This window comes from Pleurodeles waltl, chromosome 2_2 (assembly GCF_031143425.1).
Source record: "Pleurodeles waltl isolate 20211129_DDA chromosome 2_2, aPleWal1.hap1.20221129, whole genome shotgun sequence".
NCBI lineage: Eukaryota > Metazoa > Chordata > Amphibia > Caudata > Salamandridae > Pleurodeles > Pleurodeles waltl.
This window is the reverse complement of record NC_090439.1, coordinates 206,756,523-206,784,404: the sequence shown is the minus strand read 5'-3', so window position 1 is coordinate 206,784,404 and position 27,882 is coordinate 206,756,523. Positions and strand designations below refer to the sequence as shown.

The window sequence follows — 27,882 nt, the reverse complement described above, 5'->3', positions numbered from 1 at the left end:
CTTCTCCCTCTGGGATTGAATCCTCTCTTGAGGTTTGAATAGGGGGCACCTTTCTGCTCTTCCTACTCTTAGATTTGAGAAGTTCTTGGGCCATTGTTCCAGGCTCAAAGTTTCCCTGATCTCTTTGCTTCTTGGCCTGTGCCCTGGTCGAGGCACAGATATGCCCTGGGATGCCCAGCATTGCTGCTTGGGCCTCTAACTCCACTTCAGCCCAAGCTGAAGTCTCCAAGTCATTCCCTAGTAAACACTCTACAGGTAGGTCTGTGGACACTACAACATTTTTAGGACCAGTAAACACCCCCCCCTCCAGCTGAAATCAACAACTGCCATGGGGTGGCACACAGTGCTGCATTGGGCGTCAGTCACTTGGTACTGCTGACCAAATAGGTGTTGCTCAGGGGACACCAGTTTTTCAGTCAACATAGTGACACTGGCACCTGTGTCCCTGTAGACCTCAGCCTCAACACCATTTATGAGAGGATGCTGCCTTTACTTACTCATGTTTTGGGGACAGTCAGCAAGGGTGGCAAAATGAATGCCCTCATCAGAGACTAACACTGCCTCAGTGGTCTCGCTAACCACCCCAGACTCCAGTACAGTCCCTAAGGTGAGCCCAGCTACACCCTTAGACTGACTATTGTTATTAGTCCCACCACTACTGCTATTGCTAGGGTCACTAGGAGTAGGAGTGGGGTTAGTAGTGGTGGATGGCTTTGTGCCTTTCCTAGCGCAGGAGATGTCTCCTGGCCTATGGCCTTTGTTTTTACAAATATAGCACGAAGGCTTCTTAAAGTTGGAGGAAGAGTTTTTATACCCATCCCCAGAAGAGTTTTGGGGGCCTGATGACAATTCCTTACTTTTGTCTTTGTCCCCACCTTTGTCCTGATACTTATCTGCATCCTTTTTCTTGTGGTCACCCCCTGTATGAGCCTTTCTGCTCACCATGGTGCTGACCCCTTTGTCTGCCTTCTTTCCCAATTCTTGGTGAGACGTCAGATCAGAGTCCACCAGGTATTGATGTAACAAATCAGACCCATAGTTGTTCAAAATATGCGCTCTCAGAATTAAGTTGCATAAGCCCTGATAATCACTGACTTTGCTGCCATGCAACCAGCCTTCCAGAGCTTTCACAGATCATTCCACACAATCTACCCAATCTTGGGAGGACTCTTTCCTGATCTGCCTGAACTTTATCCTGTATTGTTCAGTGGTGAGACCAAACCCATCCACAAGAGCTGTTTTGAGCACTGAGTAATTGTCTACTCATCTTCTTTGACCGTAAGGAGTCTGTCCCCTACACTTGTCAGATAGGGAGGGCCACACAATAGCAGCCCACTGCTTCTGAGGGACCCTCTATACCTTACAGGCCCTATCCAAAGCAGTGAACCACTTATAGATGTCATCCCCCACCTTGTAGGGGGGAACCACCTTGTTTAAGTTTGTGGAGACCAAAGTGTCCTCCCTGACCCTAGGCTCACTGAAACTACAACTGCTGCCACCTTGGGGTGCTAACCCAAACCCTACCTCTCTCTCTCTTCACTGCCAAGGCCTCCCCATCTATGGCTAACTGTTTCTGCTGCAACCCTAGTCTGGCTTCCTCCAGTCTTATTTAACTGAGCTCCCTGTCTAGGGAATCTTCTCCTGAAGTTGAGCAGTGTGTCCCCTGAGATACTGAGGATACATCAGAGTGGGCAGTGGAGGATCTGTCCCTATTCTTAGTTAACTTCTCAACAAACCCTCTGGACACAAAGGATGCCTACTTGTATGGATTCCCCTCCAACTGCCATTAGTACTCCTGTCAGGGCTGGGGGGTTTACTAGGGGCTTTCTGATCCTCTAATGGTCCCTGCTGAACCTCCTCAGTGTCTAGATCCTGTATTTCTAACACTGACAGGGCTAGAGTCTGCATATTCCTCCTCCTACTCCCGACTACCAGCATGGTCCTGGTCATCCTGGAGGAGCAGGCCCAGAAGCAGACTCTTGTTAGGGTTCGTACCTGTCTTTGGTTTCCTATCTGAGCACATCTCCCTCAACTCTTGGAAAGTGAGGCCCACATAGTGTGAGTCCATGGCCTGAGATGTGTTCTGCTCTGAAGACATGTTGTTTTGTTAGAGTGGTGTAGGTGTACCTAACTACCCTAACTCTTAGTCTCTCCAAAGAATTTTGGAGCAAGGGCTATGCCTAAACCCCTAGCTTACCCAAACTTAAGAGACTAAGTCCCTGATACTAAGTAGAGTGTGTACCTCTAGTGAGTGAGTGGGCTTTCCTGTGCAAAGTACCAAGTAACGGAGTGGTAAGGCAATTGCAAGTGCTTATCCCACTGCTGCACCACCAATGTAGGAAGCTAGCCTGGTGTGTGGTGTAGGAAAGTACCATCTTGCCTGGCATGTTACCCCTATTTTTTACTTGTGTGTCACTTTGTTTTTGCCTGTCTCACTTGGATCCTGCTAGCCAGGACCACAGTGCTCATAATTGTGGCCTACATGTGTTCCCTGTGTGGTACCTGTCACTGAGGGTCTGCTAATCAGAACATCAGTGCTTATGCTCTCCCTGCCTTTAAAATTGTCACTGCAGTCTAGTGACCATTTTTATCAATTCTGATTGGCACACTGGAACACCCTTATAATTCCCTAGTATATGGTACCTACGTACCCAGGGTATTGGGGTTCCAGGTTTCCCTATGGGCTGCAGCATTTCTTTTGCCACCCATAGGGAGCTCAGACAAATCTTACACAGGACTGTCACTGCAGCTTGAGTGAAATAACGTCCACATTATTTCACAGCCATTTTACACTGCACTTAACTAACTTATAAGTCACCTATATGTCTAACCTTCACGTAGTGAAGGTTAGGTGCAAAGTTACTAAATCTGAGGGCACCCAGGCACTAGCCAAGGTGCCCCCACATAGTTCAGGGCTATTTCCCCGGACTTTGTGAGTGCGGGGACACGATTACACGCGTGCACTACATATAGATAGATCAATACCTATATGTAGCTTCACAATGGTAACTCCGAATATGGCCATGTAACATGTCTAAGATCATGGAATTGTCCCCCCATGCCAAATCTGGTATTGGGGTGCCAATCCCATGCATCCCTGGGGCTCCAGCATGGACCCTGGGTACTGACAAACTAGATCTCTTAGGTTTTCACTGCAGCTACCGCTACTGCCAACCTACAAACAGGCTTCTGCCCTCCTGGGGTCTGGGCAGCCCAGTCCCAGGAAGGCAGAACAAAGGATTTCCTCTCAGAGAGGGTGTTACACTCTCTCCCTTTGGAAATAGGTGTTAAGGGCCTGAGAGGAGTAGCCTCTCCTGTCCTCTGGGAATGCTTTGAAGTGCACAGATGGTTCCCTCCTCGTATAAACCAGTCTACACCGGTTCAGGGATCTCCCAGCCCCTTCTTTTTTCGCAAAACTGGACAAAGGAAAGGGGAGTGACCACTTCCCTTTCCATCACCACCCCAGGGATGGTGCCCAGAGCTCTTCCAGTGTGTCCCAGACCTCTGCCGTCTTGAATTCAGAGGTGTGAGGGCACAATGGACAACTCTGAGTGGCCAGTGCCAGCAGGTGACGTCAGAGACCCCTCCTGATAGGTGCTTACCTGACTAGGTGGCCAAAACTCCTCTGAGGGCTATTTAGGATCTCTCCTGTGGGCTTCTCTTCAGATAACGAATGCAAGAGCTCACCAGAGTTCCTCTGCATCTCCCTCTTCGACTTCTGCCAAGGATCGACCGCTGACTGCTCCAGGACACCTGCAAAACTGCAACAAAGTAGCAAGAAGACTACCAGCGACATTATAGCGCCTAATCCTTCCAGCTTTCTCAACTGTTTCCTGGTGGTGCATGGTCTGGGGGCTGTCTGCCTTCACCCTACACTGGAAGGCAAGAAGAAATCTCCCATGGGTCGACGAAATCTTCCTCCTGCTAACGCAGGCACCAAACATCTGCTTCACCAGTCCTCTGGGTCCCCTCTCATTGTGACGAGCGTGGTCCCTGGAACACAGGAGCTGGATCCAAGTGACCCCAACAGTCCAGTGGTCCATCTGTCCAAATTTGGTGGCGGTAAGTCCTTGCCTTCCCACGCCAGGCAGTAATCCTGTGAACTGCAGCTGCTAGGGCTTCTGTGCACTTTTGCAAGGAATCCTTTCTGCACAGCACAGCCCAGGTCCCCAGCACTCCATCCTGCATTGCTCAACTCTCTGAGTTGACCACCGGCTTCGTGGGACCCTCCTTTGTAGTGTTGAGATGACCGCTGTGCTCAGATTTCTTGAACGCCTGTTCAAGTGCTTCTGCGGGTGCTGCCTGCTTCTGCGTGGGCTCTCTGTGCTGCTGAGTGCCCCCTCTGTCTCCTCCTCCAAGGGGCGACCTCCTGGTCCTTCCTGGGCCCGGGCTGCACCCATTTTCTTCAACCGCGACCTTTGCAGCTAGCAAGGCTTGTTTGCAGTCTTTCTGCATGGAAATAACTCTGCGTCCTCCAGCATGCCGTGGGACATCTTCTGTTCCAATTAGAAGTTCCTGGCATCTTCCTTGTTGCAGAATCTTCAGCTTCTTCCACCCGGAGGCAGCCATTTTGCACCTTCATCCGGTGTTTAGTGGGCTCCTACCCCCACGGACACTTTTGTGACTCTTGGACTAGGTCCCCTTCCTTTGCAGGTCCTCAGGTCCAGGAATCCGTCTTCAGTGCTTTGCAGTCAGTTGTGGTCGGGGGAAGTAGGGTAACTTTACTCCTACTTTTCAGCGTCTTGGGGTGGGATATCTTGGACACCCTTAGTGTTTTCTTACACTCCCAGCGACCCTCTACACACTACACTAGGCCTGCGGTCCCTAAGTGGTTCGCATTCCACTTTCTTAGTGTATGGTTTGTGTTGCCCATAGGCCAATTGAATCCTATTGTATTCTACAGTGTTTGCACTACTTTTCTAACTGTTTACTTACCTGATTTTGGTTTGTGTGTATATTTTGTGTATTTTTCCTACCTCCTAAGGGAGTATATAATCTGAGATATTTTTGGCACATTGTCACTAAAATAAAGTACCCTTCTTTTTAGTAACTCTGAGTATTGTGATTCTTATGATATAGTGCTATATGATATAAGTGGTATAGTAGGAGCTTTGCATGTCTCCTAGTTCAGCCTAAGCTGCTCTGCTATAGCTACCTCTATCAGCCTAAGCTGCTAGAACACTACTAATCTACTAATAAGGGATAACTGGACCTGGCACAAGGTGTAAGTACCATCAGGCCAGGACAGCCTCCTACATGTGGTGGGTACCTAAGGTACTTACACCTTATACCAGGTATCCCCTATTAATGTAGTGTATGCATTGTCTAGAAGACAGGGTCTCTAGAGGTAGCTGTGGAGAAGCAGCCAAGGCTTATCTAGGAGACATACAAAGCTCACGCAATACCAATGTAGTCGCACAGCACTTACACACATGAAAGAAAACACTCAAGGGGTCATTACGACCCTGGCGGTTGATGAAGAAGTGGCGGTTTTACCGCCAACAGGCTGGCGGGAAAAAAATTGGAATTATGACCATGGCGGTTACCGACATGGTCATCCGCCACTTTTCCGATCAGACCGCCATGGCGGAGATGACCGCTGGGCTGGAGACTTGGGTCTCCAGCCCGGCGGCAGTCACACTACCGCCGGCAGGATCATGACCCGGCTCACCGCTATGAAATCCATGGCGGTAAGCACTATTAGTGCCAGGGAATTCCTTCCCTGGCACTGATAGGGGTCTCCCCCACCCGAGTCCATCCCCGACACCCCTCACCACCCTGCCGCCCCCCCAAAGGTGGCAGGACCGCCCTCCACACCCCTACCCCCGACACCACAACACAGTTACACACCCGACACGCATGCAGACCCCACCAACACACATTCCCGCACACACACGAACAAACATGCCAACAGACACACACACAGTCATACATGCACACCCACATTCAGACATACATGCAGACATCCATCCATACAGACAGACATGCACACGTTTCCATTCACAGTACACCCCTGCATGCATACACGCACATCCCCATGCACACACACAACACCACCCCACCCCCCTCCCCTAACGGACGATCAACTTACCTTGTCCGTTGATCTTCCGGGAGGGGAGGGGATCCATGGGGGCTGCTCCGCCACCAGCACCCCGTCAACAGAACACTGCCACGCCGAATCACGTAACGTTATTCAGGGGCGGTGTTCTGTTGACGGGGTGGTGGAGGTGGAGCAACCCTCACTTCCCCGCCGACCGCCAGTATGGCTGCTCTCTGTCCGGAAAAGGACAGAGGGCTGCCAGCAGTCATAATTTGCCGAGCGGAAAACCGCCACCACTGGCGGTCTTCAGCACGGCAGTCCCACGGCGGTCCCTCTGCGGTCTTGTAAAAAGACTGCCGAGGTTGAAATGACCCCCTCAGTGTTACAAAAATAAAGGTACTTTATTTTAGTGACACAATTACTGAAACATATTAGATAAGCAACCCTCCAATAGGAGGTAAGTAATGCACTAGTAACACACATATAAAGCAGTAGAAAACAATGCAAACAGCGATAGACAATAGTGCCCCTAGGGGAAGCCCAAACCATATACTAAAAAAATGAAATGCAGATGCAGGACCCCCCACCTAGGTAAGTGAAATGTGTAGAGGGGAGATGGGGCAACTAGGAAACCCCAAAGGTAAGTACCACAGTGCTCCCCTGCGACCAGGAAGAAAGGAGTAAGTTACTGGATTTTCCCCAAGCCACCCAAAAGGAACATAAAGAAGATAATCAACACCTACACAAGACTGCAAGAAACCAGGGGTGGATTCCTGAAGAGGAAGACCTGAAGAATAAGGGCACCAAGTCCAGAAGTCACAGGAGTGTCCTGTGGCAGGAGCCACTACACACCCATCTGTGGTTGTAGGAGTTGGTCGACTGTAGGACGAAGACGGTGAGCAATGCAGTCCTGGAGTCAGTGAAGAGTTCCTGGAGGATGCAGTTAACATCCAACACCGGATAGGAGATTGCAGTCTGCCTGTGGTGTGGAAAAGCCACCATCAAGCCTTGGCAAAGGCAAGAGTCATGGTAGAAGAAAAGTGGAGCTGCCTGGAGTCAACAAGGTCCAGGAGGACTCAACCCACAGGGCGGAGTCTCATGGCACCCTCAGCGATGGAGGGAGTCCACAGAAGAAAAGGCAGCCCTCACAGGAGACCCACTAGAAAGAGGACCCAAGAGTCGCAGAAGAGCCCATGTAACACAACTGACGATGGGTCCCACGACACAGGAGAAGCACGCAGAGGGCTGTGCGTCGCAGGGAAGAGTGCTGGGGGCTGGGGCTACACAGAGCCTGAAGAATCTTGGAGGAGATGCCAACAAGCCTTGGTAGCTGCAAGAGACGCAGTGCATGGGGTTACTGTCCTAAGTGGAAAGGCTAGGGCTTACCTCTACCAAAGTTGGACAGCTGGCAGAGAGGACCAAGGGAACCATGCCGGACCACCACCCGGGTTGCAGGATCCACTCATCTCAGGATGAGAGGAGATCCACGCAGCCGGTCTTTGTTGCTGTTGGTGCGTTCGGCTGCAAGGGGGTGACTGCTTCACTCCAAGGGAGATTCCTTCTTCTTTCTTGTATAGACTGAAGACTTGCCACCCTCAGAGGACGCACAGCTGGGTAAATGTTGCAGAAGCTGGAAGGAGCCTTGAATACAATGTTGCTAGCAGAGTCTTCGTTGTGGATGCAGAGTGTCGGTTCCTGGAGGGTCCAGTCGTAGTTCCAGTGACCAGAAGTCAAATGAGTGGTTCAGGGAGTCCTGCTGGAATCTTGTAAGCCGAATCTGAGGACCCACCCAATAGGGAGACCCAAATAGCCCTGGAAGAGGGATTGGTCACCTAGCCAGGTGACCACCTATCAGGAGAGGGCTCTGACATCACCTGCCTGAACTAGCCACTCAGATGCTGTCAGAGGCCTCTGCCCACCTTGTATTCAAGATGGCAGAACCAAGGGACCCTCTTGAGGAGCTCTGGGCACCATCCCTGGGATGGTGATGGACAGGAGAGTGGTCACTCCCCTTTCCATTGTCTAGTTTTGCACAGAGCAGGGACTGGAGGTGGCTGAACTGGTGCAGATTGGTTCATGCATGGAGTACACCAAATGTGTCCTTGAAAGCATTCCACTGGCTTTGGGAGGCTACCTCTCCCAAGCCATGTAACATCTATTCTCAAAGGGAGAGAGTGTTACCCCCCTCTCCCAAAGGAAATCCTTTGTTCTGCCTTACTGGGCCTGAGCTGAACAAGCAGCAGGAGGGCAGAAACCTGTCTGAGGGGTGGCAGCAGATAGGCTGCCCGGAAAACCCCTGAAAGCTGCTAGGAGCAATGCCAGTGTTCCTCTAAGGAGCCCCCAGAGTGCATGGAATCATATTTCCAATACTGGCAACAGTCTTAGGGTGTGATTCCAACATGTTAGTTACCAAACATGCCTAAGTTCGGAGTTATCATTATGTTGCTGGACATAGGTAGTGACCTATGTTCAGTACACGCGTAAAATGGCGTCCCTGCACTCACGAAGTCCATGAAAATGGAGATGGAGTTTGTGGGGGCATCTCTGCTCATTCAGGGGTGCCCACACACATAGGTACCTGCACCCTGCCCTCTGGGCTAAGAGGGCCTACCATAGGGGTCACGTACAGTGACCTGGTGCATGCACCCTTTCATGCAGGCTGCCATGGCAGGCCTGCAGATACACTTTGCATGGGCTCCCTATGGGTGGAATAATATATGCTGCAGCCCATGGGTTACCCCTGGTACCTCAATGCCCTGGTTACCTTATACCAGGGACTTATATGGGGGCACCAGTATGCCAAATGTGGGGTGTGTGTGGTCCAAACAATCAAGTTTAAAGGGAGAGAGCATATTCACTGGGGTCCTGGTTAGCAGGATCCCAGTGCACACAGTCAAAAGATACTGACAACAGGCAAAAAGTGGGGGTAAAAAGAGGATAATTTCCTACATTCAGTGCCAGTCTACATAGTTTTCCCTCACCTTTTGTGCTTCTCAAAATTGAGTTTGATCATTTTCTAACTGGGGTTGGGATTCCTTTTAAAAATAAATTTTATTTTATTCCAGGACTTCCTGAAGTATTCAAAGAAAGCATGCTTGGACACAACAGAATTAGAGGTACGTTGCTCATTAATTGTTTTTTAATTTGTCAGTTTTTTAATGTTGTGTTAATCTTTTACTTTTGCCCCAACACTTATACATTTTGAATATCTGAAATATTGGTGAAATGTCTGAAATCTGTATCTCTGTTTATAAAATGTGAACCAGTGAAGCTGGCTTATCAGTAGGTGATTGCTAGGTTTTGTTTCTCCCCAGACCACCTGATCCATCCTGAAGGATATAGTGTTTCATGTTGGTCCTCTCACTAGCATGCCTTGCAATGAAAGACATTGAAAGAGTTAGGCATTTAAAGTTCAGGCTTTTTCTACAAAGACCTACCTTCTTATATATCTCTGATTTGCTTCTTTAATCCATCTATTGTATACCAGCAGGTTTATTTTCATTGTATGTAAAGCTTCCACACAACCTTAGTACTTGAGACGTGCACAACGAGGTCGGGAGTTCTCACAAGAGCACCACAAAAGTACCTTTACTGGTGATGCACAGTCACGCTCTACGTACAGTGAACAAAATCTCCCTTTCATTTCTTTTTTTAACTTCTTTCAACTAGCCCCTGCTGTTCCTTACCTTCCATGCTGAGTAAGCTTAGGGACTGGAAAGTGTTGCCCAACTGAAACCTTTTACCTTCTTAGTGTAAAGATTCATTGGAAAATTAAGGTTACAGTTTCCTCCTCCAATACTGTGGTTCTTTCTGCTTTAATTATCAGAATATTTAGACTGCAGTTAAAGGTATTGGCTGTGGATAAAGGAATGAAGGGGAGGGGAGGAGGGAAGCTTTGTCTTGAAAGCAGTGAGTTGTTCCGTGGGAGCTGACCGAATGGACAAAAAGTGCATGGAGTTACAGGGGTGCACGGAGGCTGAAAAGGCACATGAGTGCACTTAGAATGAGATTTCAAAGGCTGGAAGGCAGTGATACAGAGATAAATGGGGCACTGTGGCCCAGAGGGAGAATAGACTGGTCAAGGCTGGCAGATAGAGAAGAAATGGAGACATTAGGGAGAGGGCATAGGAACAAAGGGATGCAGTCAGTTGACTGAAATGCTTGTTTGATTTTACAAGCAAACCATAACAATGTATTCATGGTCTCTAGTGCATGGCTTTTTGTGCACCCAGGAAACACCCTTCCAAATACGTGGGAAGGAAAAAGGAACCTGATTTGGTGGGGGGAAAAGTTCCCCTTGGTAAAGGGTTATAAATGGGGGATAAACAGGTGGAGCAAAGCACAGATATGAGCAAGAGGAGCTGCGACAATAGAAATGGAACAAGAGTTCCCCTTCATAAAAGGTTGCCAGCATGTGCCACAGAAAAGGAAGTTAGTAAAAGAACGAGGAACGGAGAGCTAGAAAATTAAAGGCAAGCAAATGAACATTGAGAGGGCACATCTTGTGAAGGGTAATGCAAATGGAAAAAAGACAGACTGGGAAGATGTTTGACAAAGCCAAAGAGATAGCTGGAAGCAGCAAATCAAGAAAGTGAAACAGGGAGGGAAGACATAGTAGAGGGGACATTTCAGAAGAGAAAGAAAGTTTGGGAAATTGTTGCATGAACAAGAAAAGATCAAAAGGAATGTGAGTGGGAGAGTTGGCCAGGGTCAGTATAGTGAAAAGCTTGATTTTCATGAGCCACTGAGTGCTGAAGTTGAATGAACTGAGTTTAAGATGTCTGAAGTAAAAATTATTTTTATGAGCAAGCACAATCCAGGAGTCGATGATAGAATAGCTGAGGCACTGTCTCATTCGCAATGGTTGAGACACCATGGGTCGTCTGCAGAGGTAGTGCGGTGTGTGGCACAGTTAGACATATGGAATGGTATGAGAGTCATAGGCCTAAAACTGTACCACTCTGATGAGGCCCAATAGGTCAAAACCCCTCTGGTGTTGCTTGTGTTCCTGTTGAGAGAGGACCAGTCTTGGCAGTTGTAGCTGAACTGTGCCTAGGATCAGGGTTTATTTCTGTATAAGGTGGCATGTTGACCAAAAAGCAATGGACTGGAATGTGGGCCATGTTATTACCAGTGGCTGAGAATAAATTCAGGCATTCTACCCATCACTTTTTTGTTTTCCTCTGTCTGAGAAAGATGCTGCCACAGCTAGTAAAGGGATCACTTCTACCATAAAAAAACAGGCATTGAGAATATTCATAATTAGAAGCAGTGGTAAATAAACACGGAGTGGCCTTTCCTGGAGGAAGGACGATGTTTTTCTCTTGGTCAAGTTAAGCAACTGCCCCCCATTACCGTTTTGACCATGATGACAACCATTACTTTATGTGAGAAATATTTCTGGGGATTTAAACCACTAGGGTCAAGGGGAAGGAAGTTAGCATGCAGTTTTGGAAGGGTGGTTGAGAATAAGATATCTGTGTATATGAATGGGACTCAGTGTTGATTAAATTACTGTATCTGATAGAGACTTCTAGTTAAAGATTCTTTATCATAGCATTTCCCGCAAGTGTCAGTCTAGATCCGAAGATTTTTCTTGACCAGTACCCCTGCACGCTGTTAGGTGGCATCGGTTGGCTCCGCGTCTGTCGTAGATGTCATGCGCGCTGGTGACGTTGCGTGCTGATGTTAGTTCTTTCCTTTCCATGTTAGCAGCGCTGACCCGAAGAAGAGCTACCCCTAAATCACTTTTTGACTGGTCTGTTTTTTGACTATTTGTCAAAGATTTTTGAGTGTCTACACTCTTGGAGTGTTGAGATGTTGTCATGTAAGACTGGGTTCAAGCCCTGCGGTCCTGTTATTGGGCAATATCTGTGAAAGATCCGCACTGTGTGCTTGTGGTGTCTGGAGCGAGACCATGACTGAAAGTCATTCTCCGAGTGCAGGGCCATGAATCCGAAAGCTTTGAGTGAGCGGTCCCTAAAGATCAGGAAGGTCCTAAGAACAGTGACGGAGCCCCCATTCATCATCATTCCATTCCAAGTTCTCAGGACGATCGGGTAAGTCGAGGCACAAGAAGTCAAAGAAGGAAAAGCATTCTCTGACATCACCCCATCCATTCAGATGAGACGAGGGAAAAGAAGTGTTGTCGTTCCAGGCCTCCATCCTTGGAGCTGCATGTGGGTCGACTCTGTGCCTCCCTGACTTTCCCGTAGCCGGGCAACCCCTGCCCTACTTAAAGAGTTTTATGAGGCTATGTGCCTCATCTTTAGGAATTTGACCCCACTGAGTGCCCTTGGGCCCTCTGGGGTCAGCAGGGCCCTCCTTAGGTTCTGCAGCTGTGGCCCCATCTTCAGGGGGGCACCAATGGATCAGTTCCCAGGTCCAAACCAGCATCAGTCGTACCATCTCAACCTTCCCCGATGCCAGTTCTGACATCGACTCTCCCAATGCCACCCATGCCCTTGTGTGGCGTGGACCCATCCTCATTGCCGACACAGACTTCAGTAGGGGCCTTGCCCCCTAGGTCAGACCCTGCCCATTATTATTCTCTTAAGTAGGGGTACAGTGAGGAATGGGAGCGTTCTCTGGACCCTTTAGAATACCAGCTCCAAGATCCCATGGACTGGCGGATGGACGGATCCAGTGGTCTACATACTTCCCCTGAAACTGGCATGCTTTCTTCTCCTACCGTGGCTACGGAGGAGGGAAGGTCCTATTCAGTGGTGGTGCAAAGAGCAGCCGTGGTCCTGGACCACGAGCTGCCTTCGGTGGCAGTCAGGGCTAACCTCCTGGCAGAGGTATTTCAGCCTGGGGCTTTTTTTCTCTGAACCACTTTTGCCCTATAATGGAGCCATTAGAGATGTCCTGCTAAGGTACCTGGTCCAAATCCAGCACAGGGGTTCCTGTGCACAGGACAAACACCCGCCACCATAGACCTGCTCCAAATAGCCCACCTTTCCTGACACAACATCTGACCCCTGAGAGCTTAGTTATCCAAGCCTCTACATCTCAGAGTGTATTCCCCTCTACACCCCTGGATAAGGAATCCAAGACGCTAGACGAGCTTGAGAAGAAGATGTTGTCTTCCTCCAGCCTGACATTGTGGTCCATGAACACCACATGCCTTCTATGGATCAAATCTGTTTATTGTTTTGAAAATATAAACATACAAAATACAGCTCATCACAGGACATGAAATAAAATGTATCAGCACAGCAACAATTCCAAATCTGAAGGCAAAAGTCCCTCCAATAAATCCAAAGGCCATGCCCAAAGGGACCTCCCAGCCAACCCTCTGCCTGCAGAACCGTTAGCCGACTGGCAACGCCAATAGTCTTTCAGGCTGTTAGTCCCACAGATGAGAACCACACAAACATGTATATGAAAACACACCACCACTACCTCCCCCCGAGAGATCATGTCATCATCCTGCCTCTCCACTCCTCTGTCCCCTGCCTCGTCCAAACTCAGCCCCTCCCCCAGCACTCTGACCAGAAATTCAAATCAGCCTCCGAACTCTCAGGTAAGTCGGGCATGTCAACTCAGCGAATTCTGTGGAAAGGATCTGAAGGAACAGCTTCCACATCTCACTCAAATCACCTGTCCGCTGCTGAGAGGCTAACGTGAGTTTCACCATGGCAAGAATAAACCACAGCTTCTGAAACCATGAGCCACGCGTCGGAACCCTATCTGTACCCCAGAGAGCTAGAATCAGCTGCAGCGCGGTGTTAAGTGCCAGGGCCATCTGCCTCCCTTTTAGAGATCTTAAAGGAAAGGTAAGGGGGTTCGGTAGCCCCAACAAAATATACGATGGGAATCTAGGAATCTCAACCTGAAACGCTGTATCAATATCATATATAATGTTTTCCCAGTAACGATGTAGCTTGGGGCAATGCCAAAGCAGATGCACAAGTGTGCCTGTAGCTCCACACCCCTCCAGCAAAGATCCGACTTATTATGGTCCCATGCATGTATCCGTGCTGGGGTACAATACCAGTATGAAGCAACTTTATATGATGTCTCTGTCCCTGCTGTATTGTATGCTGTTTGGTGTATTCTATAGAATATACCGTCCCATTCCTCATCTGTAAATTCTCTCTCCAGCTCCCTCTCCCATCTCAACTGTCCCTTTGACTTAGGCGGGCGCTTCTCCCCCTGCAGAAGCTGATAAAGTTCTGAGATAACTCTTTTATCGTCCTTCTTTAGGAACAGCCATTTCTCAAATGGCGTAAGAGGCCTATCTAATAATGCTCTGTTCGCCGTTAGGAGAGCCCAGCGCTGAACCTGATAATACATCAGCCTATCCGCTTCCAACAGGCCATAGGCCTCTCTCATCTGGTCAAAGGTCAACACTCCCTGTTCATCAAAAAGACTTCCTATCCTCCTTCAGCCCCCGTAGTACCAACGTCTCAGGCCCTCCAGACAGAGCCCAGGCTCGAAGTCAGGATTCGCGCCTATGGGGTTCATCGGGGACGGGAAAGTCATCAGCCCTAAACGGCAGGCCACTGCATCCCATACGTGTAACGTTGTTCCCGTGATCGGGGAAGAATAAAGACCTCTAGCCCTCTGCCGACGCAGGAGCGAAGGCTCCTTCCATGTATGAGAGCCCGCCACCGCCTGATCCATAAAACACCAGCGTTTCTCCGTGAGTGGGCGGCCCCACTCCAAAAGAAAGCACAGCTGCGTTGCCTGGAAATATCTCAAAAGACACGGAATCGCCAGTCCTCCCTTGCTCTTAGGACGATATAAAACCTGTCGCGGGAGACGCACCAGCCGACCCTCCCATATAAATCTCAGGATCGCCGATTGAAGAGTGGCGATCGTCCGGGGCGGTGGGGATAATGGGAGCTCCTGAAACATATACAGTATCCGCTGCAAGATTGTCATCTTGACCGCAGCCACCCTGCCCAGCCAAGACAGCTTGTGTGTCCCCCACAACTCCAGGTCCCGCTATATATCGCGGACCAGCTTCGTGTAATTCAAGCTCGCCGTTTTTGCAGCAGACGTCGCCAATTCAACCCCAAGATAGGAAAGACGTGAAGACGACAAAAGAAAGGAGTATCGAGCTCTCAGGTCTTCCTCGTGATCCGAGCTTACTGACAGACTAAGGACCTGAGACTTCTGCATATTCACCTTAAATCCCGAAACCTGGCTAAACTCAGCCAATATCTCCATAAGCGCAGGCAGCGAGGTCGCAGGCTCCGCAAGAGTAAGGATCAAGTCATCTGCATACAGGGTTATAAGATGGTGGTCTCCACCGAATTTGACACCGGAAACCGAGGGACTATCATGCAGGCGTTGCTCAAGAGGCTCCATATATAACGCAAACAAAAGGGGGGAAAGCGGGCATCCCTCTCTGGTCCCACGCATAACCGGGAACGGCCTAGAGAGCACACCATTAACACAAACCGCCGCTCTGGGGGACCGATAGGCGCCATGGATCCAAGACCTAAAGCCCGGACCCAGACCAAAGCGCTCCAGAACCCAGAAGAGGTATGGCCAATGAACCCTATCGAACACCTTTTCGGCATCAATAGAGAGGAAAAGCGCCTCTCTACGAGATCTGTCTATTTTATCTAGCAGATGTAGAAGTCGCTTTGTGTTATCACCACATTGCCGGTTTGGAGTAAAACCTGACTGATCCGGATCGATAAGACCCGGCATATAAGAGTTAAGACGGTAAGCAAGAATCCCAGTGAATAGTTTGGCATCTATATTCAGAAGCGAAATCGGCCTATATGAGGCACACTCCTCTGGGTCCTTACCCGGTTTATGTATAACAGCAATGGTAGCATCCAGCATACTAGGCGTCAAGGTTCCCGACGTCCGAAAGGAATTAAAAAGCTGCATGAGGAGCGGGGCGAGCTCTACACAAAAGGCCTTATGAAACAATGCCGTGAACCCGTCAGTGCCAGGGGACTTCCCGCTCTTTAGGCTGGAGATCGCCGATATAACTTCTTCCGCCCTTATCTGCTGGTCTAGCAGGGACACCTCCTTCTCACCAAGAGGAGTGATTGCCATGCCCTCTAAATAAGAATCCAGGATCGATTTGTCCCGCTCATCCGCCGCATACAACCCCCGGTAAAACTCTGCAAATGCCTCAGCAATCTGATCACTCGTGCGGGCCTCTTCACCGGAAGGGGAACGAATCAGTGTGACCGCTGACGTCGCACACTGCGCTCGCAACCGGTGCGCCAATAGCTTTCCGCATCTATTGCTCCCTATATAGTATTTATGCTTAAGTCGCACTACTGCGTACTCCGCTCTGTCCCAGTCCAGTCACTTCAGCTGTTGCCTTGCCTTCTCTAGTTCCCACCAAATTCTAGGCGCGCCAGTGGATTTATGGGAGCGCTCCAGAACAGCTACCCTCTGCTCTAACTTCTCCCTTACCTCCCTCCTTGCCCTATTATCTCTCGCGGACAGTGCCATCACCTCGTCCCGTACTACTGCCTTCAGCGCCTCCCACATGGTCTCCACGGAAGTGCTGCCATCATCATTAAAGCTAATCTAATCCGTAATCGCCTGCCAGAGCGACTCCACCACTATCTCACTCTGGAGCAATAAATACCTAAAGCGCCAGCTCGGAGTGCCAACTCGGCCCATTTCCATGGTGATCTCTACAGTAGTCGGGGCATGATCAGTCAAGGCCCTGGGTTCAATCGTAGCCTCCCTGACCCGGGGCATAAACTCGTGTAGGCCAGAAAAAGATCAAGCCGTGCATAAGTCTTGGTCGCCGCTGAATAGAAGGAGTAATCTCGGAGCGTGGGATGCAACTTCCTCCACACATCCTCCAGCCCGCATTCAGCCAGCCACTGACGCCCCACCTCCGACAATGCCCCGGTCTGCCCAAAGCGCTGGCCCGAGCGGTCAAGCTCATTGTCCATCACCAGATTAAAATCTCCACCTACCAAAATGGCACTATCTGGCAAGCTCAGTATAGGGGAAACTGCCTGTCTCAGGAAGGGCTCCTGCTGGGAATTCGGAGCATAAAGGGAAGCAATGGTGAAAGAGAAGGCCCCAAGTCTTATTCTAATAGCCAGGAACCTGCCTGGCAGTTTGTGCACCTTCCCAACTATCTCCCCAGCAAAAGTCTTCATAAGCAATATTGCCACTCCCGCATGCTTCGTAGTTGCTGAGGACCAGAGCTGTCTAGGAAACCATCTGGAGCGCATGCAAAACATATCTTTATGCAGCAAGTGGGTCTCTTGTAATAGACAGATATGACTCCCAGATTTCTCTAGACCTGACAAAATCGCTAACCGCTTGGTCGGACTGTTAAGCCCACGGACATTCAAAATTAAGCACTCAACTGTCATACCATCGGACGGAAGAATCGCTCAGGGGGGAGAGGATCCTCGGAGGGACCAAGACCAAGAACAGCACCTCAGCCGCTCCAAGACCCATGGCCATACCGTTATGACCCATAATGACCAAACTCGCGGGGAAGCATACGAACATATAACCATAACTCACAACAGGTGCTCGTAACGAAAAAGTCCTCTCGCACACATCCCAAAGAGGAAAAGTCTCAGCAGGGCCGTAAACCACACAAGTTCGCCCGTTAAGTCCACCAACTCCGCCGTCCAGGCCCCGCACAGTCGGGCACAGGCCCGCAACCAGCGACCCCGTACTGCCCAACAGCATTGCGTCTTCCTCGCCTAGGCACTTGTCCCAGCCGCCACACTGCTCACTGCCGACTGACGTTCCGAGATCTGCTCCGACACAGTAGGACGCTGCTGTTTCCGCCTTCTCTCCTTCCTCCGCCAGCGCAAGCGATCTCCTCCGGCTAGGCCCAGATTCAAGTCCGGACCCTTGGTGTCCCCCTCCAGGCCCAGGATCCGATTTGCCTCAGATAGCGACTTCACCTGGCGGAGCTGGTCCTCCCAGCGGAAAACAAGGTGGAACGGGTGACCCCATGAGTAGGACACAGCATGCGCACGTAAATGCTCCATGATAGGTTTAAACTCCCGTCGTCGTTACAAGGTCCGGACCGAAAGGTCCTTGTATAATTGCAGTTGATGGCCTCTAAAGTGGACCTGCGGAAGATTGCGTGCCCGTTGCAAAATGCTTTCTTTCAGCCCGTAATTGTGGACACATGCCAAAATATCCGGCGGGCAGTCCCCGGCTCTGCCAGATCGGCCCACACGATGTACCCTATCAAGGACGATCTCCCCGGACTCCTCCAGGTCAAGGACTGGGCGGAACAGCGCCACCACAAAGTCTCCAATGTCCTCCTTCTCAGCTCCAATCAGCACTCCTCTAATGCGAATATTATGCCTGCGTCAGCGGTTCTCCAGATCCTCGACCGTCATCTCAAGGAGATCCTGCTGCTCCTGTAAGCGTACGACTTCCTGCTGAAGGACCGCCACCTCCTCGCCGCAGGCAGTTTCACCATCCTCAACCTGGGTTATCCGCTCTCCTAGAGACGTAAGCTCAACCCGCAACTCCTTCACCTCGTGAGATATATCTTTGCGGAGTTCCTGCAGGTCGCCGCAGAGCGATTCAAACAAGGAGGTAAGGAAGCCCTTCATGACCAGGGCCGCCTCATCCTCTGCTATCTCCCTCCTTGCCTCGGGTGACTTTGCAGCCGGCGGTTCTTCAGGGACCCCCCCGGGCATCCTCCAGTCAGCATTTCTCTTACCGTCCGGTCCCGCTTGGGCTTGGAGGTCGCCATATCCTCTGCCCTCTGACGGCTGCAGCTCAGGTATCTCAGTCGGACCTCTACGCCTCAGCACCGGGAGCCGTATTCTCCTGGACGCTCACTCTCACCAGCAGCCGTCGGCCTTCCCTCTGTAAGGCACTCCGTGGATCCACTCCTCAACAAAGCTCGTCTCCACGCCAAATAAGGCCGCCGCGGGCCGCTCACACCGCCGACCAGCGACCCAGCCTCACCGCGCAGCTACTCGGGAGCACCTCCGCCGTCTCTTCTGAGGTCTCTCCGCTTAGGTCCCAGCAGGCGGGCCCCACTGTCTCTCTGGCTCCAGCACCGGCCCGTCAGTAGGCCCCGTCACAGGCCATCCTCACCAGGGAGGTGCGCACCCTGTGAAGGGCACTGCCGCACCCCCACAGCCACCCAGCAGGCCGCCAGACTCCAGGCCTGTCGCTCGGTGCGAACCGCGGGCCGCCACACCCACCGGCCGTGGCTCCAGCCCAAGACACGCGGGCCAGGGGTGCCCCACAACTTCAGGCCTCATAGGCCCCCCGATCGGGGTTGGGAAGTAAATCCAGGGCCTAGGCGGCGGAGCACGGACCAACGCGTCACCTCACGCCGCCATCTTGGCCACGCCTCCCACAACATGCCTTTTGAGCCGCTACACCCGTACGTTATGGGACACGGTTGAGCAAGTGGTGCCAAAGGTCCTGGAGGAGGCCCGGGCCATTCTCTCTCATATTGCTGCCGATGGGAGAGGTACCGGGAAGTTAACAATCTGATGTGGGCTTGACATGACTGACTCACTAGGTGGTGGATCAACGATACTTGAGGCCCCACGCCTGGATGAGGACATCTGGCTTTTCGTGGGATGTTCAATCTACCCTTTTGAACTTGTCTTTTGATGGCACCCGTCTCCTTGCAGACAAACCAAACTCAGCGCTCAAGCTTTTCAAGGATTCTCGTGGTCCTTGCAGAACTTTGGGCCTCGCAGCTGCCCCTTGTCCCCTTCAGTCTGCTTTTTGCCCCTTCCGTGGCTACAGAAGGGGCAGCCCACCATGTCAGTTTCCCTCCAGCTACCGTGCTGTACATTCTGCCCAGCCTCTCCTTGGCCAAGGATGTGAGATCCAACACCCCTCTGGATCAGGGAGCCACCAGTCTGGTCAGCCGACCACCCACCCTCTGAAGCTGCCTCCAAATCTTCCTGGTCTAATGCTATCCAACCAGTGACCAGTTGGTGGCAGCATTCACCATCACCTGCCCTGCTGGCAGTCCATCACGTCAGACACGTGGGGTTTGCAAATAGTTTGAATGTGCTACTCCCTCTCCTTCAAGATGACTCCTCCATCCATGCCACCATCCTACAATGGGATGGCGGAGGATCACCTGGAACTTATACGCAAGGAGTTAATGGGTCTCTTGGCCAAGGGAGCCACAGAGAAGGGTCCCTGTGGCAGAAGTAGGTTGTGGTTGTTATTCCCGCCACTTTCTGGTACCCAAAAAGGACAGGCGCCTCCACCCTAGCCTAGACCTCCATCCCCTCAATCTCTTCCTCAAGAAAGAGTAAGTTCAAAATGCTCACCCTGGCTATGTCTATCTGCCCTGGACCCAGGAGACTTAATGGTAGAGTTGGACTTGCTGGACGCTTACTTTCACATTCCTGTCTTGCCTGCCCACAGACGTGACTCGCGGTTCACAGTAGGCCACGAGCACTTCCAGTTTACTGTGCCCCCCTTCAGCCTTACCAGTGCACCATGGGTGTTTACCAAAGTGATGGTGGTGATCACAGCCCACCTGCGCAGGTCAGGGGTTTCAGTCTTGCCCTACTTCGACGACTGGCTGTTGAAGGCAGGCTCACCCCAGGCTGTCGTTTCCTACGTTCAGAATACAGCAGAGCTCCTGTATTCATTGGGGTTCACTATAAATGTGCTGAAGTCACACCTGACTCCCTCTCAGATGCTCTCTTTCAATGGAGCTGTTCTGGACACAGTGCAGTTTCCTGCTTATCCTCCCGAGCTGCGAGTCAAGGATATTCAGGCCTCTGATACAGATGTTTCAGCCTTTATACTGGATTTCAGTGAGAATGACTCTGAGCATGCTGGGCCTCATGGGCGGCCGGGTGCAGTGTGCAAACAAGGCATCGGGTTTTGTATTGAAATCAATGGAGGGACCTGGGGGTCACTCTGATGATGCAGGTAGCGCACAGGGGGGCTTCTCGGGCCAGCCACCAACTGGCAAGGATGAGGGCCGCCTGCTGGTCACTGCTGCACTGGTGGTTGGTTCTTCACGGACCTGGGGACTGCAGGTGCAGTGCTTCTTCCAGGCATCAGGTTCTTTGTTACCGGGCAGTCGCGGTCAGGGAGGTCCTCGGTATTCCCTGTGCAGACGTCGCTGTGGGGGTGCAGGGAGGTCAGCTCAGGGTGGACACGTCGTTGGAGTCACCTGGGGATCCTCTCTGTGGTGTTGGTTTCTCTGGACACAGACCTGGGACGTCGGGTGCAGAGTGGTGAGGACCCATGCTTCTGGAGTGAGAAGGGAGTCCTTCAGAAGAAGTTTCTTCTGTTCTTCTTTGGACATGGCCACTGTTCAAGGGAGTTCTTGATCCTCTGGGATGCAGGCAGTTCTCTGGAGGTTTTTCAGAGGTCCCTGGTCCTGCCGGACGCGTCGCTTTTCTTCTGCAGGTTCTTTGAAGCAGGAGACAGGCTGGTAGGGCTGGGGCCAAGTCAGTTGTTGTCTCCTTTCCTTCTCTGTTGAGTTTCCGCAAAGCAGTCCTTCTTGTGAGGTTGTCAGGAATCTAAAATCCTGGGATGAGTGTTGTTCCTAAATACTGAATTTAGGGGTGTGTTAGGGTCACAGGGCAGTAGCCAGTGGCTACTTTCCTTGAGGGTGGCTACACCCTCCTTGTACTCCCTCCCTTTGGGGAGGGTAGCACATGCCTATCCCTATTGGGCTAAATCCTCCAAAACAAGATGGAGGATTTTCCAAGGATGGGGTCACTTCATCTCTGGTCACCTTAGGGTTGGACCTGGCTGAGGTGGTGACTTCTCCTTGTTTTTCTCATTATCTCCCGTACTTGCTGCCTAAAGTGGGGGCTGTGTCCAGGGGGCAGGCATCTCCACTAGCTGGAGTTCCCTGGGCCATTGTAACAAAAAGCCTGAGCCTTTGAGGCTCACTGCTCGGTGTTACAGTTCCTGCAGGGGGGAAGTGTGAAGCACCTCCACTGAGTGCAGGCTTTGTTTCTGGCCTCAGAGAGCACAAATGCTCTCACCCAAGGAGGTCAGAAACTCGTCCCCCAGTGGCAGACTAGCACAGACCAGTCAGTCCTGCACTGAAGGATTGGGTAAAATACAGGGGGCATCCCTAAGAAGCCCTCTGTGTGCATTTTGTAATAAATCCAGCACTGGCATCAGTGTGGGTTTATTATTCTGAGAAGTTTGATACCAAACTTCCCAGTATTCAGTATAGCCATTATGGAGCTGTGGAGTTCGTTTTGACAAACTCCCAGACCATATACCTAATATGGCCACACTGTACTTCCAATGTCGAAGAATGGACTTGGACACTTAGGGGCATATTACTCATGCAGCTACGCCCTAACCTGTGCTATAGTGCACCCTGCCTTAGGGCTTTAAGGCCTGCCAGAGGGGTGATCTACAAGCAGTATTTTGTGTGCATGGCATCCTAAGGGGGATGCCATGTCGACTTTGCCTTTTTCTCCCCACCAACACACACAATCTGCCAGGCAGTGTGCATGTGTTAGGTGAGGGGTCCCTTAGCGTGTCACAACACATGCTGCAGCCCTTAGGGACCTTCCCTGGTCACAGGACCCTTGGTACCATTAGTACCTTTTACCAGGGAAGTTATCTGTGTGCCAGGGGTGTGCCAATTGTGGAAACAATGGTACATTTTTAAGTGAAAGAACACTGGTGCTGGGGCCTGGAAGCAGGATCCCAGCACACTTCTCAGTCAAGTCAACATCAATTTCAGGTCAAAAGTGTGGGGGGGTAACTGCAACAAAGAGCCATTTTCCTACACAACCCCCTCTCCCCACCCCTCCCCTCCTCTAGCCCACAGGGCAGGAGACTCAGCAAAAGCTGGGATAGTCTTCTTAGTCTTTCAGGCAAGGAAGAGTAGGGAAAACAGGCTGGTTTGTTGCAGTGCCTACTCTGCCTTACATCTTCCTGTTCAGGTCATTCCCTCTGGGGAACTGACCTACTTCCACAGTGATAAGACCTAGTCTGACTTTCCTCTTGTCTGTGTGTTTACTGTCTTCATCCTTTTGGGGTTAGAGGTTATCCACCTCTGCTAATCTTATCTTAGCCAGGGTCACCCCTAGCTTACCCAAAGAGGTTACCCATAGCTGGAGTAACCCCACCATGACCAACAGGGTCAGGGTGCCTGAACTTGCTATTTGGCATGGGGTCAGACCACCATGCCAAGGACAGTGCAGCCATAAAGGCTAACACCCAGCAGAGGCCACTGACAGCTGTCAGTGCCCAGAACCACACCTTTAGCTCTTCACCAACAAGGGAAGGGGCTACGTTACAGGCTTCTTGGGGTTCAGGGTGCCTGTATGCTGTGGTCGAGTGGGGGGTTGCTACACCTTGTTGTAAACACCCTCTTTCCACTCTTTCTTCTGTTAGCTATGGAGCCACCTCTAGGTGGTTTCTCTTAAGGAGAAAAACAAGGGGGACGCCTGCACTGACTACCACCCTTCTCCAGCTAAAAGTCCCACCCACTTCTAGGGGCACTAAAGCCTCAGGCCTATTAGTGGCCTTGTCTGGGCTAACCCTTACTCTGGCAGTTTCACCTGGGATGTACTGGTTTGAGAGCACTAGCCTGTCATGCACAATAGTGTGACTGGCACACATTCACCAGTAGGTGGTAGAAGTTTCTACTTCCCTATGGAATCTCCAACTCACCTGTTGGGCCCTTTCTCCAGTTGAAGGTTATGAGGACCTCCTCAACTGAGGAGTAATCCCCAATGGCTGCACTGGTCACCCCTGGGATTTTGCTAGGGGGTTTGTTTTTGGGACAAGAAGTGTCCTTGGTGTGGTGCCGTCTGTCTGTCTACAGCTGTGGCACCATGCCTTAGTAGCATCCCAGTTTTTACCCTGGTACCCACTTTTATTGGGGAATGTGTCATGGAGCCCACCCACCTGAACAGGTTTTTGGGGGCTTACAGAGGATTCTCTTTCTTTACTTCTAGGAGTGTCACCCACTTTCTCCTGGGGAGGCTTTGTAACCCCTTTCTTTTGGTCACCACCAGTGGAAGTCTTGGTCACCCTGGTCTTGACCCAGTGGTCTGCCGTCTTTCCCAATTCTTGGGGAGAAATTGGACCTAGGTCTACCAGATATTGATGCAACGTTTCATTGAAGCAGTTACTTAAAATATCTGATAGAGACTTCTAGTTACAGATTCCTTATCTTTGAATTTCCCCAGGCGTCAGACTGGATCCGGAGATTTTTCTCCGAGCAGTACCTCTGCGCACCGTCAGGTGGCGTCGGTCGACTCCATGGGTGTCATTGGCGTTGTGCTCGCCGTGATGACATCACGGTCGTATATAGGCGCCACCCCGGCGCGCTGAAGTCAGTTCTTTTTTTACCACGTCAGCTTACGTGCAGATCCAGAGAAGAACTACTTCAGTAATTTTTGGACTACGTTGACTTTTTTGTTGAATTTTTGACAAGTTCGTGGACGCATCGAAGGATGTCCCGCAAGACCGGATTTAAGCCCTGCGACTCCTGGCACTGAACTATATCCGTGACGGATCTGCACCTTGTGTGTCTCTGGTGTCTGGAGCGCGATCACGACCCGAAGTTGTGCTCCGAGTGTCGGGCCATGAACCCAAAGGTTTTGAGGAAGCAGTCCCTAAAGCTCATGGCGGCCTGACACTCGACTCCCATACGAGAGGAAGGTCTCGAGACCGGCCACGGAGTCACCACCACTGTTCGTTCTCCAAGTCATCGGGACATTCGGGTCAGAAAAAGAAGAAGTTGAAGAAGGACTTCACCCTGTCGACCAAATGATACGACGCGGGAAGAGCATCGACTCTCTAGGCCTTCGTCAACGCAGCCTTCTTTTGGGTCAGCTCTGCGTTTCCCCGACTTCCCGGGAGCCGGAGCCACCCCGCCCAACTCAAAGCATTCTACGAGGCCATACGCGTCATTTTTGGGCGGTCTGACGCCGATTCCGTTCTTTATGGGCTCTCCTGGGCCCAGGGTTGATCCAGACCCTTATTCTTGTGGGTATGGATACGGGGAGAGTATGGAGGGGTCGCTGGACCCTTTAGAATGCCAGCTTGACCCCCAAATGGACCGGGTGCAGGATTTGGGTGATGCCAGTGGCCTAGACACCTCCCCTGACACTGGTATGCTCCCTTCTCCTAGCGTGGTTACGGAGGATGGTGCTTCTTACTCTATGGTGGTGCGGAGGGCGACTGAGGTCCAGAATCTCAAGTTTCCTTCAGTGGAGGTTAGGCCTAAGAGGGCTATTTAGGGTCTCTCATGTGGGTTTCTCGTCCGATAACGAATGCAAGAGCTCAACAGAGTTCCTCTGCATTTCTCTCTTCAACTTCTGCCAAGGATCGACCGCTGACTGCTCCAGGATGCCTGAAAAACCGCAACAAAGTAGCAAGACGACGACCAGCAACATTGTAGTGCCTCATCCTGCTGGCTTTCTCAACTGTTTCCTGGTGGTGCATGCTCTAAGGGCTGTCTGCCTTCACCCTGCACTGGAAGCCAAGAGGAAATTGCCTGTGGGTTGACGGAATCTTCCCCCTGCTAACGCAGGCACCAAACTTCTGCATCACCGGTCCTCTGGGTCCCCTCTCATCTTGACTAGCGTGGTCCCTGGAACACAGGAGGTGGATCCAAGTGACCCCGACAGTCCAGTGGTCCTTCTGTCCAAATTTGGTGGAGGTAAGTCTTTGCCTCCCCACGCCAGACAGTAATCCTGTGTACTGTGTGATCTGCAGCTGCTAGGGCTTCTGTGCACTTTTGCAAGGAAGCCTTCGTGCACAGCATAACCCAGGTCCCCAGCACACCATCCTGCATTGCTCAACTCCCTGAGTTGACCACCAACTTCGTGGGACCCTCCTTTGTAGTGTTGAGACGACCACCGTGCTCAGATTTCCAGAACGCGTGTTCAAGTGCTACTGCAGGTGCTGCCTGCTTCTGCATGGGCTCTGTGTGCTTCTGAGCGCCCCCTCTGTCTCCTCCTCCAAGGGGCGATCTACTGGTCCTTCCTGGGCCCGGGCAGCACTCATTTTCTTCAACTGTGACTCTTGCAGCTAGCAAGGCTTGTTTGCGGTCTTTCTGCATGGAAACAACTCTGTATCCTCCAACACGCCGTGGGACATCTTCTGACCGAAGGAGAAGTTCCTGGCACCTTCCGTTGTTTGAGAATCTTCAGCTACTTCCACCTGGAGGCAGCCCTTTGCACCTTTATCCAGGGTTTAGTGGGCTCCTGCCCCCCCGGACACTTGCATTACTCTTGGACTTGGTCCCCCTCCTTTACAGGTCCTCAGGTCCAGGAATCCGTCCTCAGTGCTTTGCAGAAAATAGAAAAATATATTTTTCAATATAAAAACCTATTGGCCTGGAGTAAGTCTTTGAGTGTGTGTTCCTCATTTATTGCCTGTGTGTGTACAACAAATGCTTAACACTACCCTCTGGTAAGCCTACTGCTCGACCACACTACCCCAAAATAGAGCATTAGAATTATCTACTTTTGCCACTATCTTACCTCTAAAGGGAACCCTTGGACTCTGTGCACACTATTTATTACTTTGAAATAGTATATACAGAGCCAACTTCCTACATTGATGGATCAGTGGTGGGGTCTAAGTCTTTGCATTTGCTGGACTACTCAGCCAATACCTGATCACACAACAAAATTGCAAAAATGTTCATTAGAAACTGATTTTTGCAATTTGAGCTATTTTTCAAGAAATGTAAAAGTCCTGCTAGGGCCTTGTGTAAGTCCCTGTTAGCATTTCTTTTAGAGTTTTAAAGTTTTGTAAAAGTTTGGATTAAGTTCTAGAAATAGTTTTAGATTCTTAAAAAGTATCCCAACTTTTAGAAAAACAATGTCTAGCACAGAAGAAATGGTGGTGGAACTCAACCTCACCCATTACCTGCATCTAGGGATGTCAGAGTTAAGGACTCTCTGTAAGCTAAAAAAATATAAAGACTGGGTTAAACCCCACCAAAGTGAAGCTCCAGGAGCTTTTGGCAGAGTTTGCAAGAGACCACCCCTCTGAGGATAGCCTTACAGAGGGGGAAACTAGTGACCTGGAGGATAATTCCCTCCCTCCTGTCCTAGTTAGGGAGGCCAGGCAGGGTCCCTCAAACCCTGACTCCGCAAGTGATAGTCAGAGATACTGGTTCTTCCATAGGGGAGTCCAGTAACTCTGGAAGCATTGAGAGCAGCCTCAATGAAGATGACCTCCTTTTAGCCAGGGTGGCCAAAAGATTGGCTTTGGAGAGACAGCTCCTAGCCATAGAGAGGGAAAGACAAGAGATTGGTTTAGCTTCCATCAGTGGTGGTAGCAACTTAAATAGGGTCAGAGAAAATAGTGACATGCTAAAAATCCCCAAAGGGATTGTAACAAAATATGAAGATGGTGATGACATCACCAATTGGTTCACAGCTTTTGAGAGGGCTTGTGCAACCAGAAAAGTAAACAGATCTCATTGGGTAGCTCTCCTTTGGGAAATGTTCACTGGAAAGTGTAGGGATAGACTCCCCACACTCTCTGGTAAAGATGCAGAATCCTATGACCTCATGAAGGCTATCCTGATTGAGGGCTTTGGATTCTCAATTGAGGAGTACAGGATTAGTTTATCGGGGGCTAAAAAATCCTCGAGCCAGACCAGGGTTGATTTTGTTGACTTCTCAGTCAAAACACTAGATGGTTGGATTAATGGCAGTGGTGTAAATGATTATGAAGGGCTGTACAATCTGTTTATGAAAGGACACCTTTTAAGTAATTGTTTCAATGATAAACTGCATCAGCATCTGGTAGACCTATGTCCAAATTCTCCCCACGAATTGGGAAAGAAGGCAGACCACTGGGTCAAGACAAGGGTGACCAAGACTTCCACAGGGGGTGGCCAAAGGAAAGGGGTCACAAAGCCTCCCCAGGGGAAGAGTGTTGAGACATTCAAGGGAAAAAGTAAAGAGTCT

General features: G+C 50.7%; 1 protein-coding gene across 5 annotated transcripts in view; it reads left to right on the top strand.

The window, feature by feature from the left end:
- Positions 1 to 27,882, top strand: part of TRIO (trio Rho guanine nucleotide exchange factor) — a 3,522,386-nt gene that overhangs the window by 2,594,705 nt on the left and 899,799 nt on the right. For all 5 annotated transcript variants that reach the window (XR_011200906.1, XM_069219639.1, XM_069219640.1 and 2 more), the window contains exon 44: positions 9,106 to 9,156. Coding sequence is in view for 4 of the 5 variants with exons in the window: in XM_069219639.1 (XP_069075740.1) it covers positions 9,106 to 9,156 (51 nt within the window). In the remaining variant the exon portion in view is untranslated. The remainder of the gene's footprint in view (positions 1 to 9,105; positions 9,157 to 27,882) is intronic.